The sequence below is a fragment of the Anomaloglossus baeobatrachus genome, chromosome 5, assembly GCF_048569485.1.
Source record: "Anomaloglossus baeobatrachus isolate aAnoBae1 chromosome 5, aAnoBae1.hap1, whole genome shotgun sequence".
NCBI lineage: Eukaryota > Metazoa > Chordata > Amphibia > Anura > Aromobatidae > Anomaloglossus > Anomaloglossus baeobatrachus.
This window is the reverse complement of record NC_134357.1, coordinates 12,730,650-12,746,193: the sequence shown is the minus strand read 5'-3', so window position 1 is coordinate 12,746,193 and position 15,544 is coordinate 12,730,650. Positions and strand designations below refer to the sequence as shown.

Sequence of the window (15,544 nt, the reverse complement as noted above, 5' to 3'; positions counted from 1 at the left end):
ATCCTGAGACCGCTCTCAATCTGGATACACCTAATGGTGACGCCATAGTGAATAATCTTATAGCGTCCATCAATAGAATGTTGGTTATTTCTCACCCAGCTCCTCCAGTGGAGGAGTCAGCTTCACGTATTTTTCTGGACCACTCTGCCTTCAGAGAGGCAGTCCAGGAACACCACACTTATCCAGATATGCGCTTCTCCAAACGGCTTAGGATACACGTTATCCCTGCCCCCTGACGTGGTCAAGGACTGGACCCAGTGTCCCAAGCGGCATCCTCCAATCTCCAGGCTTGTAGCTAGATCCATAGTTGCAGTGGGAGATGGAGCTGCACTTAAAGATGCCACTGACAGACAGATGGATCTCTGGTCTAAATCCATCTATGAGACTGTCGGCGCACCGTTGGCTCCAGCATTCTCACCCTTGGGGCACTCCAAGCTATTTCAGCTTGTCTTACACAGATTGACACGGTTACACGTACATCTGTGCCGCAGGTGGCATCCTTAACCTCTCAAATGTCTGCAGTCTGCTCGTTAAGTGAATGGAAGGCAGATTCTGCTTCCAAAAAAGGTTGCTTAACCAGTTGCCTTTTTCTGCTGACCGACTGTTTGGTGAGCGTTTGGATGTAACCATTAAACAGTCCAGGGGTAAGGATTCATCCTTTCCTCAGCCCGGACACAACAAACCCCAACAGAGCAGGAGGCAGTCGTGGTTTCGGTCTTTTCGAGGCTCGGGCAGGTCCCATTTTTCCTCGTCCAATGTGGACTCAAAAGGATCAGAGGAGCTCAGATTCTTGGCGGGCTCAGTCACGCCCAAAAAAGAGACAGTCTGAAAACCCGCTTCCAAGGCGGCTTCCTCATGACTTGCGGCCTCCTCTCTCCGCATCCTCGGTCGGTAGCAGGCTCACCCGCCTTGGCGATATTTAGCTGCCATAGGTCAATGACCGTTGGGTGTGAGACATTCTGTCTCACGGGTACAGGATAGAGCTCACTTCTCGTCCTCCAACTCGATTCTTCAGAACTTCTCCACCTCCCGGCCGAGCCGCTGCTCTTCTGCAAACAGGGTGCACTCTATAGGCAGAAAGAGTGATGACCCCCGTTCCTCTTCAGGAACAAGGTCACGGTTTTTACCCCAAATTATTTGCGGTGCCTATAAGAACGGGCCGTTCCGTCCCGTTCTGGATCTAAAACTGCTCAGCAAGCTCGTGGACACCAGGCGGTTCCGGATGGAATCCCTCCGCCATGTCATCGCCTCAATGTCCCAAGGAGATTTCCTAGCATCATTAGGCATCAAGGATGCTTATCCACACGTGCCGATTGATCTAGAGCACTAGCGTTTCTACGCTTCGTTATAGGAGACAAACACCTTCTGTTCGTAGCTCTACCTTCCGGCTAGCGACAGTCCCACTGGTCTTCGCCAAGGTCAGGGCAGCAGTAGTCACAGTCCTGCACTCTCAGGGTCACTCTGTGATCCCATATTTAGACGATCTACTTGTCAAGGCACTCTCTTAGGAAACATGCCGACACTGCCCGAACGTTGCGCTGGAGACTCTCTAGAGTTTTGGGTGGATCATCAACTTTTTGAAGTCAGATCCGACCCCGACCCTATCGCTAACATATCTAGGCATGGAGTTTCATACTCTCTCAGCGATAGTGAAGCTTCCGCTAGACAAACAGCATTCACTACGGGCTGCAATCTCTTCTTTAAGAACCAGTCGCACACATTGAGACGCCTCATGCACTTCCTACGTAAGATGGTAGCCATGGAGGCAGTTCTTTTCGCGCAGTTTCATCTGCGTCCACTACAATGTGACATTCTCCGCCAATGGGACGGGGAGTCGACCTCCCTCAACAGAGTCGTCTTTCTTTCTCAGGCGGCCAAGGAATCTCTACGGTGGTGGCTTCTTCCCACCTCATGGTCAAAAAGAAGGTCCTTCCTATCCCCATCCTGGGCGATAGTTACGACAGACGCGAGTCTATCAGGGTGGGGAGCAGTTTTTCTCCACCACAGCGCTCAGGGTACGTGGACTCAGCAAGAGTCCACCCTTCAGATCAATGTTCTTGAACACAGAGCAGTGTATCTTGCCCTACAAACCTTCCAACAGCAGCTGGACAGCAAGCAAATCCGACTTCAGTCGGACAACTCCACAGCGGTGGCATACATCAACCACCAAGGAAGAACGCGCAACCGGCAAGCCTTCCAGGAAGTCCGGCAGGTTCTGATGTGGGTGGAAGACACGGATCCACCATATCCACAGTTCACATCCCAGGCGTGGAAAACTAGGAAGCTGACTTCCTAAGTCGCCGGGGTGTGGCCGAAAGGGTATGGTCTCTTCACCCGGACGGGTTTCGGGAGATCTGGCGCCGCTGACAGAGGCCGGACGTCGATCTAATGGCGTCACGGCACAACAACAATGTGCCAGCTTCATGGCACGGTTTCACAATCATCGAGCTCTGGCGGCAGACGCCTTAGTTCAGCATTGGTCGCAGTTCCAGCTACCTTATGTGCCACCTCTGGCATTGTTGCCCAGAGTGCTGCGCTAGATCAGGACCGACTGCGGCCGCGCCATCCTCGTCGCTACAGATTGGCTGAGGATGTTGTGGTTCCCGGTTCTGTGGTGCCTCACGGTAGGCTAACCGGGGGCACTACCAGACCAATCAGACTGGCTGTCTCAAGGGCCATTCTTCCATTTGAATTCTACGGCCCTCAACCTGCTGGTGTGGCATTGAGTCCTGGAACCTAGTGTCGTCAGGATTACCTCAGGACGTGGTTGCCACCATGAGACAGGCTAGCATACCAACGTCCGCCAAGATTGACACAGGACGTGGAAGATATTCTTATCTCGGTGCTCGGCGCAGGGTGTTTCTCCCTGGCCGGTTGCATCGTCTATGTTTCCTTCCTTCCTGCAATCTAGGTTGGAAAAAGGGTTGTCGCTCAGTTCCCTTTAGGGACAAGTCTCAGCGCTATCTGTATTTTTTCAGAAACGACTTCCTCAGGTACGCACGTTCCTACGGGGAGTTTGTCGTCTCAGCACTCCGTACAAGCGGCCGTTAGAGCCCTGGGATCTGAACAAGGTTCTAATTGCTCTCCAGATGCCGCCTTTCGAGCCTTTGAAAGAGGTCTCCCTTCCCGCTTTTCTCGGGAAGTGGCCTTCTAGTAACGGTCTCGTCTCTTAGGAGAGTTTCCGAGCTAGCAACGCTCTCATACAAATCTCCCTTCCTGGTCCTTCACCAGGACAGGGTAGTTCTGCGTCCGATTCCGGAATTTCTCCCTAAGGTGGTATCCCACTTTCATATCAATCAGGATATCACCTCACCTTCTTTGTGTCCTCGTCCAGTCCATCAATTTCAGAAGGATTTGCATCTGTTGGTTCTGGTGAGAGCACTCAGGTTCTACTTCCCGCATGGCGCTCCTGCGCCACCCGGATGCACTCTTTGTCCTTGTCGCTGGTCGGCGTAAACAGTCGCAAGCTTCTGAATCCACCCTGGCTCGGGGGATCGAGGAACCAATTCTTGAAACCTACAGTTCTACTGGGCTTCTGGTTCTCTCAAGGCTGAAGGCCCATTCTACCAGAGCCGTGGGTGCATCCTGGGCATTACGGCACCAGGCTACGGCTCAGCAGGTGTGTCAGGCACCTACCTGATTGAGTCTGCATACTTTTACCAAGCATTTGCAGGTGCATACCTACGCTTCGGCAGACGCCAGCCTAGGTAGATAAGTCCTTCAGGCGGCGATTGCCCACCTGTAGGAAAGGGCTGTTTGACGGCCCTATCACGAGGTATTCTTTTACCCACCCAGGGACTGCTTTTGGACGTCCCAATTGTCTGGGTCTCCCAATTAGGAGCGAAAAAGAAGAAGGGAATTTTGTTTACTTACCGTAAATTCCTTTTCTTCTAGCTCCAATTGGGAGACCCAGCACCCGCCCTGTTTTCTCGGGGTTTTTCTGTTTTTTCGAGTACACATGTTGTTCATGTGGTATGGTTCAGTTCTCCGATGTTTCCTCGGATTGAATCGGTCTTTAAACCAGTTATTGGCTTTCCTCCTTCTTGCTTTGGCACTAAAACTGGTGAGCCAGTGATCCCACTGGGGGTGTATAGCCAGAAGGGGAGGGGCCTTACACTTTTAAGTGTAATACTTTGTGTGGCCTCCGGAGGCAATAGCTATACACCCAATTGTCTGGGTCTCCCAATTGGAGCTAGAAGAAAAGGAATTTACGGTAAGTAAACAAAATTCCCTTCTTTCAGACAGTTTATAGTAGTTTCCTAATCATCAGAGGCAGAATTACAGTAACTGATAACACAGGATCCACTATTCACAATAAGTGATGTTACAGCTCACCTCCTCCCCCTGTACAATGACTGATAAAACTGTATACAGTAGATAACCCAGGATCCATCATTCATAATAGTTGATGTCACAGCTCATGTCCTCCTTCTCCTGTACAATGACTGATAACACCTCGTATATAATAGATAACACCGGATTCCCCATTCACATAAGGTGATGTCACAGCTCACCTCAAACCCCTCCTGTATGATGAGTGGTAACCTCTATATGCAATGGATAACACTGTTCACAATAGATGATGTCGTCACAGCTCGCCTCCTCCTCCTCATGTACAATGACATAACACCTCTATATACAGCAGCTTTTCCTCCTCCCCATCGGAGAAGCACAGGGCACAGACACTGTGGATTCAGCTATCCGTCCTGCCTTAGAGCATCACTTACAAGCTATAACAGTCGCTTCTTGTCTAGTGAACCGGCCACTTCTGATACACTGTAGATGTGGCAATAAGCAGCATACTGTAAGAGTACAAGGTTGCTTATTTTTACAAGCCATTTGCAATGTTACCCTTTTAATAGTTTCATAAATGTTTTGCAGCCATGATTGCCACGATTGTGGTCAGGCCAATAATCTGTTAATTTTTGCTTTTTCGGTTTCCAGTTGTTCCGTAAATTGGAGCAGTGTAACACGGAGCTGAAGAAGTACAGTCACGTCAACAAGAAAGCTCTGGACCAGTTTGTGAACTTCTCCGAACAGAAAGAGAAGCTGATCAAACGTCAGGAAGAGCTGGACCGAGGCTACAAGTCGATCATGGAGCTGATGAACGTCCTGGAGCTCCGCAAATATGAAGCGATCCAGCTCACCTTCAAGCAGGTCTGATGATTTTCTGCGTCTTGTGATCACCTTTCCTTCTGTAGACATGTTACCTGACACAACGGTCCTCCTAGGTGTCAAAGAACTTCAGTGAGGTGTTCACAAAGCTGGTGCCGGGAGGTAAGGCCACCCTGGTGATGAAGAAGGGGGACGTGGAAGGAGGGCAGTCTCAGGATGAAGGCGAGGGCAGTGCCGAGAGCGAGAAGGGCTCCAGCTCACAGAGCAACGTCCCGTCTGTGGACCAGTTCACTGGCGTCGGGATTCGGGTAACTACTGAGTGTTGGCGCTCTGTATTTATATATGACTGTCTGGGGAATATGGTGGTCATGGTCTGCTCTCTAAACATCTTGCTGTCTCTCCTGTAGGTCTCATTTACAGGGAAACAAGCCGAGATGAGAGAGATGCAGCAGCTCTCCGGAGGGCAGAAGTCTCTGGTGGCGCTGGCTCTGATTTTTGCCATCCAGAAATGTGATCCAGCTCCCTTCTACCTCTTTGATGAGATTGACCAGGCTCTGGATGCTCAGCACAGAAAGGCCGTGTCGGGTAAGACGGGAGCCGAGTCGGCTCGGCTTTTATAGTATTGGATATTCCCTGTGATTTTATTACTGCAGTAAAGTTCATCTCTCACCATGTTGTGAAGGAGTTTATGAAATCTTATTCTTACTGCAAAACTAAATAAAATAGTGAGAAATAGTGATATATTGTGCCGGCCTGCGTCTTGCGTTATCGGCTGCGTCTTTACACCAGTCTTACAGTTTAGTGCTCATAGTTTTTCGGGAGTGATCTAAGTGGTTCCTCCATGTAACCTGCCGCTTCCACCCCCAGACATGATCATGGAGCTCGCGGGTCACGCCCAGTTCATCACTACAACTTTCAGGCCAGAACTGCTGGAATCTGCTGACAAATTTTATGGCGTGAAATTCAGGAACAAGGTGAGAGTCAGACTAGAAATGGGGAAAAGTTGAATATGATTCTGTAAATTCAAAGGTCTCTTAACACAAAGTGAATGCACGTATTGTATCGGTTCACACTGGAGCATTGGTGGGGTCATCATTGAAGGGTCTCGGTATTAAAGAATTTGCTTGTTCTAAGATACTTACTACCTCTCAGGGTATGTGCGCACGTCTCTGCTTTCTATTCCGCGGCGTTTAAGTCACTGCATGTGGATTTCAAAATGCAGCCGAAAAGCTGCGTTTTGAAAGCATTGTGCATGCGGAATTTATGCGTTCTGGATGCTTGCTCTGCCATAAACAGAGGGAAAAGCATCCGGAACGCACAAAAGAAGTGACATGTTGCTTTTCTTCGGCGCTCCATTGGGAGACCCAGACGATTGGGTGTATAGCACTGCCTCCGGAGGCCACACAAAGCATTACACTAAAAAGTGTAAGGCCCCTCCCCTTCTGGCTATACACCCCCAGTGGGATCACTGGCTGCTCAGTTTTCAAGCTTTGTGCGAAGGAGGTCAGACATCCACGCATAGCTCCACTGTTTAGTCAGCAGTAGCTGCTGACTATATCGGATGGAAGAAAAGAGGGCCCATACTAGGGCCCCCAGCATGCTCCCTTCTCACCCCATTCCTATTGGCGGTGTTTGTTAAGGTTGAGGTACCCATTGTGGGTACGGAGGCTGGAGCCCACATGCTGCTTTCCTTCCCCATCCCCCTGAGGGCTCTGAGGAAGTGGGATCTTACCGGCCCCCAAGCCCTGAGGCCGGGCTCCATCCACAGACCCGTAGAACCTGCTGGATACGGAGCTGGGTACCGTTCAGGGACAAGGCCCTGCGACTTTCAGGTACTCTGTGTCCCCGTAGGGACAGGCCGCGCACACTCCAGACTTGCTGGGTGTGCTAGTGCGCCGGGGACAGTAGCGCTGCGCGCTGGGGTTACAGTCACTGCAGTTTCTCTGAGGGACTTTATGTGTTGGGGACTGCCGCGCCGTCCGCCCCTGGAGCGGCGGCGCGGCTGAGACTTGTGGTGCGCCGGGGACTTAGCGCCGACCGTGCTTTTACGACGGCGGCGCTTATAACTCTAGTCCCCGGCTTTTGCGGCCTAGCTCCGCTTCGTTCCCGCCCCCACCCTGTCAATCAGGGCAAGGGAGAGACTCTGTACGGGAGTCAGCGCCGAGGGCTGGAGTCTGATTTACATACTCCAGCCCTCTCACTGGGCACAGTGGGACGCCAGTTCCCGCTCTTTGTCGGCAGCACGCCCAGGGCCCGCCCCTCTCCACAGGACGCCGGCAGCCATTCCTACATGCAGTCTGGCTGGAGAACGGACACAGGCTCTGGGAGACCCAGACAAGGGATTTCTGGCGACCACACACCCGCGTTAAGCGGGCGGTAAGCAGCACATTAGTGCTGGTCCCACTAGTGCCACAGTGTTATATTGGTGTATTTTTTTCTCTATACCATTTATATATATATATTGCACTGTAAGGTCGCTTCTTGGCTGTATACCCTATATTGCTCTGAGGAGACGACAACATGTCATCCGCAAAACGCAAGGGTGCCAAGACACAGGCTGTATACGCTGCTTGTGCCGCTTGTGGGGCTGATCTACCGGCAGGTTCCAAAGACCCCCATTGTGTGCAATGTTCGGTCCCTGTGCCACTTCGTCAGCCGGAGTCTATGGTGGTAGTGGCCCAGGCAGAGTCACCGGTGAACCCTGTCCCGGTGACGGGGACAGAGTTTGCAGTTTTTGCTGACAAGATGTCTGTCACTATGACAAAAATCCTAGAGACCTTGCAGGCCAGGCCGGTCACTCAGACCATGGACACTGCTGCGTCAATGTTCCCCGGTCCCCCTCAGTTGGAGTTAATCCGTGCTTCAAGGGGGTCCCAGGCATCTCAGGCTGAAGGCTCTGACTCAGATGACAGTCCCAGGCAGCCTAAGCGAGCTCGCTGGGAGAGACCCTCCACGTCATCACGCGGATCAGGGTCTCAGCGAGAAGAGTCTCTGCGTGATGAGACAGAGGAGGGTGATCAGGAGTCTAATCCTGACACCGCTCTCAATCTGGATACTCCTGATGGTGACGCCATGGTAAATGACCTTATAGCGGCCATCAATAGACTGTTGGATATTTCTCCCCCAGCCCCTTCAGCAGAAGAGGCAGCTGCACAGCAGGAGAAGTTCCATTTCAGGTATCCCAAGCGTAAACTGAGTACTTTTCTGGACCACGCTGACTTCAGAGAATCAGTCCAGAAACACCATGCTTACCCAGACAAGCGTTTCTCCAAACGTCTTAAGGATACACGTTATCCCTTTCCCCCTGACGTGGTCAAACGCTGGACCCAGTGTCCAAAGGTGGATCCCCCAATCTCCAGGCTTGCGGCTAGATCCATAGTTGCAGTGGAGGATGGGGCTTCACTTAAAGATGCCAATGACAGACAGATGGACCTTTGGTTGAAATCTGTCTATGAAGCTATCGGCGCGTCGTTTGCTCCAGCATTCGCGGCCGTGTGGGCACTCCAAGCTATTTCAGCTGGTCTGGCACAGGTGGACTCTATCATACGTCCAGCAGTGCCGCAAGTGGAGTCCTTAACTTCGCAAATGTCTGCGTTTGCGACCTATGCTATCAACGCTGTCCTGGACTCTACGAGCCGTACCTCAATGGCGTCTGCCAACTCGGTGGTTTTGCGCAGAGCCTTGTGGTTAAAAGAATGGAAAGCGGATTCTGCTTCCAAAAAATGTTTAACCAGCTTACCACTATCTGTAGACAGACTGTTTGGTGAGCAATTGGCTGAAATCATTAAACAGTCCAAGGGTAAAGACTCCTCCTTACCCCAGCCCAGATCAAGCAAACCTCAACAAAGGAGGTGGCAGTCGAGGTTTCGGTCCTTTCGAGGCTCTGGCAAGGCCCAATTCTCCTCGTCCAAAGGGACTCAGAAAGAGCAAAAGGGCTCAGATTCCTGGCGGGCTCACTCACGCCCCAAGAAAGCAACCGGAGGAACCGCTTCCAAGGCGGCTGCCTCATGACTTTCGGCCTCCTCCCTCCACATCCTCGGTCGGTGGCAGGCTCTCCCGCTTTTGCGACATTTGGCTGCCACAGGTCAAGGACCGGTGGGTAACAGACATTTTGTCTCACGGGTACAGGATAGAGTTCAGTTCTCGTCCTCCGCCTCGGTTCTTCAGAACTTCCCCACATCCCGACCGAGCAGAGGCTCTTCTGCAGGCGGTGGGCTCACTAAGAGCAGAAGGAGTGGTGATCCCTGTTCCTCTTCGGGAACAAGGGCAAGGTTTTTACTCCAATCTCTTCGTGGTTCCAAAAAAGGACGGCTCGTTCCGTCCTGTTCTGGACCTAAAGCTGCTCAACAAGCATGTGAACGCCAGGCGGTTCCGGATGGAATCCCTCCGCTCCGTCATTGCCTCAATGTCTCAAGGAGATTTCCTTGCATCAATAGACATCAAAGATGCTTATCTCCACGTGCCGATTGCTACAGAGCACCAACGTTTTCTACGTTTTGTGATAGGTCACGAACATCTCCAGTTCGTAGCTCTGCCATTTGGTCTGGCGACAGCCCCACGGGTTTTCACCAAGGTCATGGCGGCAGTGGTAGCAGTCTTGCACTCCCAGGGACACTCGGTGATCCCTTACTTGGACGATCTACTTGTCAAAGCACCCTCTCAAGAGGCATGCCAACACAGCCTGAATGTTGCGCTGGAGACTCTCCAGACTTTCGGGTGGATCATCAACTTTTCAAAGTCAAATCTGTCACCGACTCAATCACTAACGTATCTTGGCATGGAGTTTCATACTCTGCCAGCGATAGTGAAGCTTCCGCTGGACAAGCAGCGGTCACTACAGACAGGGGTACAGTCTCTCCTTCACGGTCAGTCGCACTCCTTAAGGCGCCTCATGCACTTCCTAGGGAAGATGGTGGCAGCAATGGAAGCAGTCCCGTTTGCACAGTTTCATCTGCGCCCACTTCAATGGGACATTCTCCGCCAATGGGACGGGAAGTCAACTTCCCTGGACAGGAAAGTCTCCCTTTCCCAGACGGCCAAGGACTCTCTGCAATGGTGGCTTCTTCCCACCTCATTATCACAGGGAAGATCATTCCTGCCCCCATCCTGGGCAGTGGTCACGACAGACGCAAGTCTGTCAGGGTGGGGAGCAGTTTTTCTCCACCACAGGGCTCAAGGGACGTGGACTCAGCAGGAGTCCACCCTTCAGATCAATGTTCTGGAAATCAGGGCAGTGTATCTATCCCTACTAGCCTTCCAGCAGTGGCTAGAAGGAAAGCAGATCCGAATTCAGTCGGACAACTCCACAGCGGTGGCATACATCAACCACCAGGGAGGGACACGCAGTCGGCAAGCCTTTCAGGAAGTCCGGCGGATTCTGCTGTGGGTGGAGGACAGAGCATCCACCATATCAGCGGTTCACATCCCGGGCGTAGAAAACTGGGAAGCAGACTTCCTCAGTCGCCAGGGTATGGACGCAGGGGAATGGTCCCTTCACCCGGACGTGTTTCAGGAAATCTGTCGCCGCTGGGGGGTGCCGGACGTCGACCTAATGGCGTCGCGGCACAACAACAAGGTCCCGACGTTCATGGCGCGGTCTCGCGATCAAAGAGCTCTGGCGGCAGACGCCTTAGTGCAAGATTGGTCGCAGTTCCGGCTCCCTTATGTGTTCCCACCTCTGGCACTCTTGCCCAGAGTGCTACGCAAGATCAGATCCGATTGCAGCCGCGTCATACTCGTCGCCCCAGACTGGCCGAGGAGGTCGTGGTACCCGGATCTGTGGCATCTCACGGTCGACCAACCGTGGGCACTACCAGACCGACCAGACTTACTGTCCAAGGGCCGTTTTTCCATCGGAATTCTGCGGCCCTGAACCTGACTGTGTGGCCATTGAGTCCTGGATCCTAGCGTCTTCAGGATTATCCCAAGGAGTCGTTGCCACCATGAGACAGGCTAGGAAGTCCACTTCTGCTAAGATCTACCACAGAACGTGGAGGATTTTCTTATCCTGGTGCTCTGCACAAGGAGTATCCCCCTGGCCATTCGCGTTACCTACTTTTCTTTCCTTCCTGCAATCTGGGTTGGAAAAGGGCTTGTCGCTCGGCTCCCTTAAAGGGCAAGTCTCGGCACTATCCGTGTTTTTTCAGAAGCGTCTAGCACGACTTTCTGAGGTGCGCACGTTCCTGCAGGGGGTTTGTCATATCGTCCCTCCGTACAGGCGGCCGTTAGATCCATGGGATCTAAACAGGGTACTAGTTGCTCTCCAGAAGCCGCCCTTCGAGCCTCTGAGGGATGTTTCACTTTCTCGTCTCTCACAGAAAGTGGTCTTTCTAGTGGCGGTCACGTCTCTTCGGAGAGTGTCTGAGCTAGCAGCGCTGTCATCCAAGGCTCCCTTCCTGGTGTTCCACCAGGACAAGGTAGTGCTGCGCCCCATTCAGGAGTTTCTCCCTAAGGTGGTATCTTCTTTTCATCTTAATCAGGATATCTCCTTGCCTTCCTTTTGTCCTCATCCAGTTCTTCGGTATGAAAAGGATTTACATTTGTTAGATCTGGTGAGAGCACTCAGAATCTACATTTCCCGCACGGCGCCCCTGCGCCGCTCGGATGCACTCTTTGTCCTTGTCGCTGGTAAGCGCAAAGGGTCGCAGGCTTCAAAAGCCACCCTGGCTCGATGGATCAAAGAACCAATTCTTGAAGCCTACCGTTCTGCTGGGCTTCCGGTTCCATCAGGGCTGAAGGCCCACTCTACCAGAGCCGTGGGTGCGTCCTGGGCATTACGACACCAGGCTACGGCTCAACAGGTGTGCCAGGCAGCTACCTGGTCGAGTCTGCACACTTTCACCAAACATTATCAGGTGCATACCTATGCTTCGGCGGACGCCAGCCTAGGTAGAAGAGTCCTGCAGGCGGCAGTTGCCTCCCCGTAGGGGAGGGCTGTCTTGCAGCTCTAACATGAGGTATTTCTTTACCCACCCAGGGACTGCTTTTGGACGTCCCAATCGTCTGGGTCTCCCAATGGAGCGCCGAAGAAGAAGGGAATTTTGTTACTTACCGTAAATTCCTTTTCTTCTAGCTCCTATTGGGAGACCCAGCACCCGCCCTGTTGTCCTTCGGGATTGTTGGTTTTTTTCGGGTACACATGTTGTTCATGTTGAACGGTTTTCAGTTCTCCGATGTTACTTCGGAGTGAATTTGTTTAAACCAGTTATTGGCTTTCCTCCTTCTTGCTTTAGCACTAAAACTGAGCAGCCAGTGATCCCACTGGGGGTGTATAGCCAGAAGGGGAGGGGCCTTACACTTTTTAGTGTAATGCTTTGTGTGGCCTCCGGAGGCAGTGCTATACACCCAATCGTCTGGGTCTCCCAATAGGAGCTAGAAGAAAAGGAATTTACGGTAAGTAACAAAATTCCCTTCTTTAGAACGCAGCGTTTTGACAAAATATTTCAGCAGCCGAAACACTGCATTCTAAAACACAACGTGCGGATGGAATTTGCACAATCTCCATAGATTGTGCTGGGGACGCAGGACGCATGCTTTTACGCTGCGGTGCAGAACGCAGCGTAAAAGCATGAAAAAAAGCACACGTGCACACAGCCTAAAGGGGAGTAATATGGAAAATTTGTCTAGTCCCTCAACATCTCAGCCGTGTTATCTCCTCTCCTTGAAAAACTGTTTGGGTTCCGTGCTTGCTATTGACCACAGCATCTCAGCTGGGTGTATGGGCCACACATAGAAAAAAAAATTGAGAGGAGCTGCATTCTTTGCAGGATAGTGACATATTTAATGATTCCATGTTTTTTTCTTTGTCGCTCCATTGGGAGACCCAGACAATTGGGGTGTATAGCTTCTGCCTCCGGAGGCCACACAAAGTATTACACTTAAGTGTAAAGCCCCTCCCCTTCTGCCTATACACCCCCCGTGCATCACGGGCTCCTCAGTTTTTATGCTTTGTGCGAAGGAGGCTGACATCCACGCATAGCTCCACATCTTAGTCAGCAGCAGCTGCTGACTATGTCGGATGGAAGAAAAGAGGGCCCATAACGGGGCCCCCAGCATGCTCCCTTCTCACCCCACTCTGGTCGGCGGTGCTGTTAAGGTTGAGGTACCCATTGCGGGTACATAGGCAGGAGCCACATGCTGTTTTCCTTCCCCATCCCTTAATGGGCTCTGGGTGAAGTGGGATCCTAATCGGTCTCCAGGCACTGAGGCCGTGCTCCCTCCGCAGCCCCTGGGGAATCTGCTGGACAGGAGCCGAGTATCGTCAGCGACAAGGCCCTGCTACTGTGAGGTACTCTGTGTCCCCGTGGGGACCGCGCATGGAGCGCTGGTGCCATCTACACTGCAGCACTGCTGGGTGTGTTAGTGCGCCGGGGACTGCCGCGCAGGCCGCGCTGTGAGGCACTCTGTGTCCCCGTGGGGACCGCGCATGGACCGCTGGTACCATATACACTGCAGCACTGCTGGGTGTGTTAGTGCGCCGGGGACTACCGCGCCGGCCACGCTTATATGCCGGCCGCGCTTATAACTTTAGTCCCCGGCTTTTGCGGCCTAGTAGCGCATATTCCCGCCCCCAGGCCTGTCAGTCAGGGGAAGGGCGTGACGCTGCACAGAACGTCAGCGCTGAGAGCTGGAGCATACTCTGTATCCTCCTCCCCCCTCATTCAGCTCAGTGGGGCTCCAGATTCCCGCACTTTCTAGGGCACGCCCACGGCCCCCTCCTCCCCACAGAACGCCGGCAGCCATTCCTGTCAGCTCTTCTGACGCTGGAGAGGAGAGAAAGCTCTGGGAGGCCCAGGCAGGGATGCTGGTGATCACACAACCGCTTTGAGCGGTCGGTAAGCAGCACCTGAGGTGCTGGCCCCACTGAGTGCCGAAGTGTACATATATATATATGCTTATATGCTATACATCTACACTGTACGGTCGCACTGTTGATTTTTGGCTATATACCCTCCTGGATTGTACTCAGAGGAGACAACAGCATGTCGTCCGCAAATAGCAAGGGTGCCAAAGCACAGGCTTACTTTGCAACCTGTACCTCATGTGCGGCTATACTACCGGCAGGTTCCACTGACCCTCATTGTGTGCAATGCTCGGCACCTGTGGCACTTACTCAGCCGGAGCCTCTGCTACGGGTGGCCCAGGTGGAACCACCTGCTACCACTGTCCAGGTGACAGGGACGGAGTTTGCAGTATTTGCTGACAAACTGTCTGAGACTATGGATAAATGGTCTGCTAGGATACTAGAAGCCTTACAGTCCAGACCGGTAACTCAGGCCCCGGGCACTGTTCAATCATTGACCCCAGGCCCCCCTCATTTGGAGCTGCAGAGTGCTACTGGGGTGAACCATGGGTCCCAGGGTGAGGTCTCTGACATGGACCGCAGTCCCAGGCCGCCTAAGCGGGCTCGCTGGGAAATTCCCTCGACTTCATCACATTGTTCAGGGTCTCAGCAGGAGGACTCTCTGGATGATGATGCGGAGGTAGCAGATCAGGATTCAGACCCTGAGACCGCGCTCAACCTGGATACACCTGATGGTGACGCCATAGTGAATGACCTTATAGCAACCATCAATCAAGTGTTGGATATTTCTCCAACAGCTCCTACAATTGAGGAGTCAGCTTCTCAGCAGGAGAAATTCCGTTTCAGGTCTCCCAAGCGTCCATTGAGTATGTTTCTGGATCACTCTGACTTCAGAGAGGCAGTCCAGAAACACCGAGCTTGTCCAGATAAGCGTTTTTCCAAGCGCCTTAAGGATACACGTTATCCCTTCCCCCCTGACGTTGTCAAGGGCTGGGCTCAGTGTCCTAAGGTGGATCCTCCTGTCTCCAGACTGGCGGCTAGATCCATAGTTGCAGTGGAAGATGGGGCTTCACTCAAAGATGCCACTGACAGACAGATGGAACTGTGGTTGAAATCCATCTATGAAGCTATCGGCGCGTCTTTTGCTCCAGCATTCGCAGCCGTATGGGCACTCCAAGCTATCTCAGCTTGTCATGCGCAGATTAATGCAGTCACACGTACATCTGCTCCGCAAGTGGTGTCCTTAACCTCTCAGGCGTCGGCGTTTGCGTCCTACGCCATTAATGCTGTCCTGGACTCTACGAGCCGTACGGCGGTAGCATCCGCCAATTCGGTGGCAGTCCGCAGGGCCATGTGGTTACGTGAATGGAAGGCAGATTCCGCTTCCAAAAAGTTCTTAACCGGTTTGCCATTTTCTGGCGACCGCCTGTTTGGTGAACGATTGGACGAAATCATTAAACAATCCAAGGGAAAGGACTCATCCTTACCCCAGTCCAAACCAAACAGACCTCAACCACGTAAGGTACAATCGAGGTTTCGGTCCTTTCGGCCCGCGGGGAGGTCTCAGTTCTCCTCGTCCAAAAGGCCTCAAAAGGATCAGAGGAACTCCGATTCATGGCGGTCTAA

General features: G+C 52.5%; 1 protein-coding gene across 1 annotated transcript in view; it reads left to right on the top strand.

The window, feature by feature from the left end:
- The window catches only part of SMC3 (structural maintenance of chromosomes 3), a 117,621-nt gene that overhangs the window by 88,149 nt on the left and 13,928 nt on the right, over nucleotides 1–15,544 (top strand). Inside the window, exons 25-28 of the mRNA XM_075348222.1 lie at nucleotides 4,945–5,157; nucleotides 5,232–5,423; nucleotides 5,523–5,700; nucleotides 5,983–6,089. Coding sequence (XP_075204337.1) covers nucleotides 4,945–5,157; nucleotides 5,232–5,423; nucleotides 5,523–5,700; nucleotides 5,983–6,089 — 690 coding nt within the window. The remainder of the gene's footprint in view (nucleotides 1–4,944; nucleotides 5,158–5,231; nucleotides 5,424–5,522; nucleotides 5,701–5,982; nucleotides 6,090–15,544) is intronic.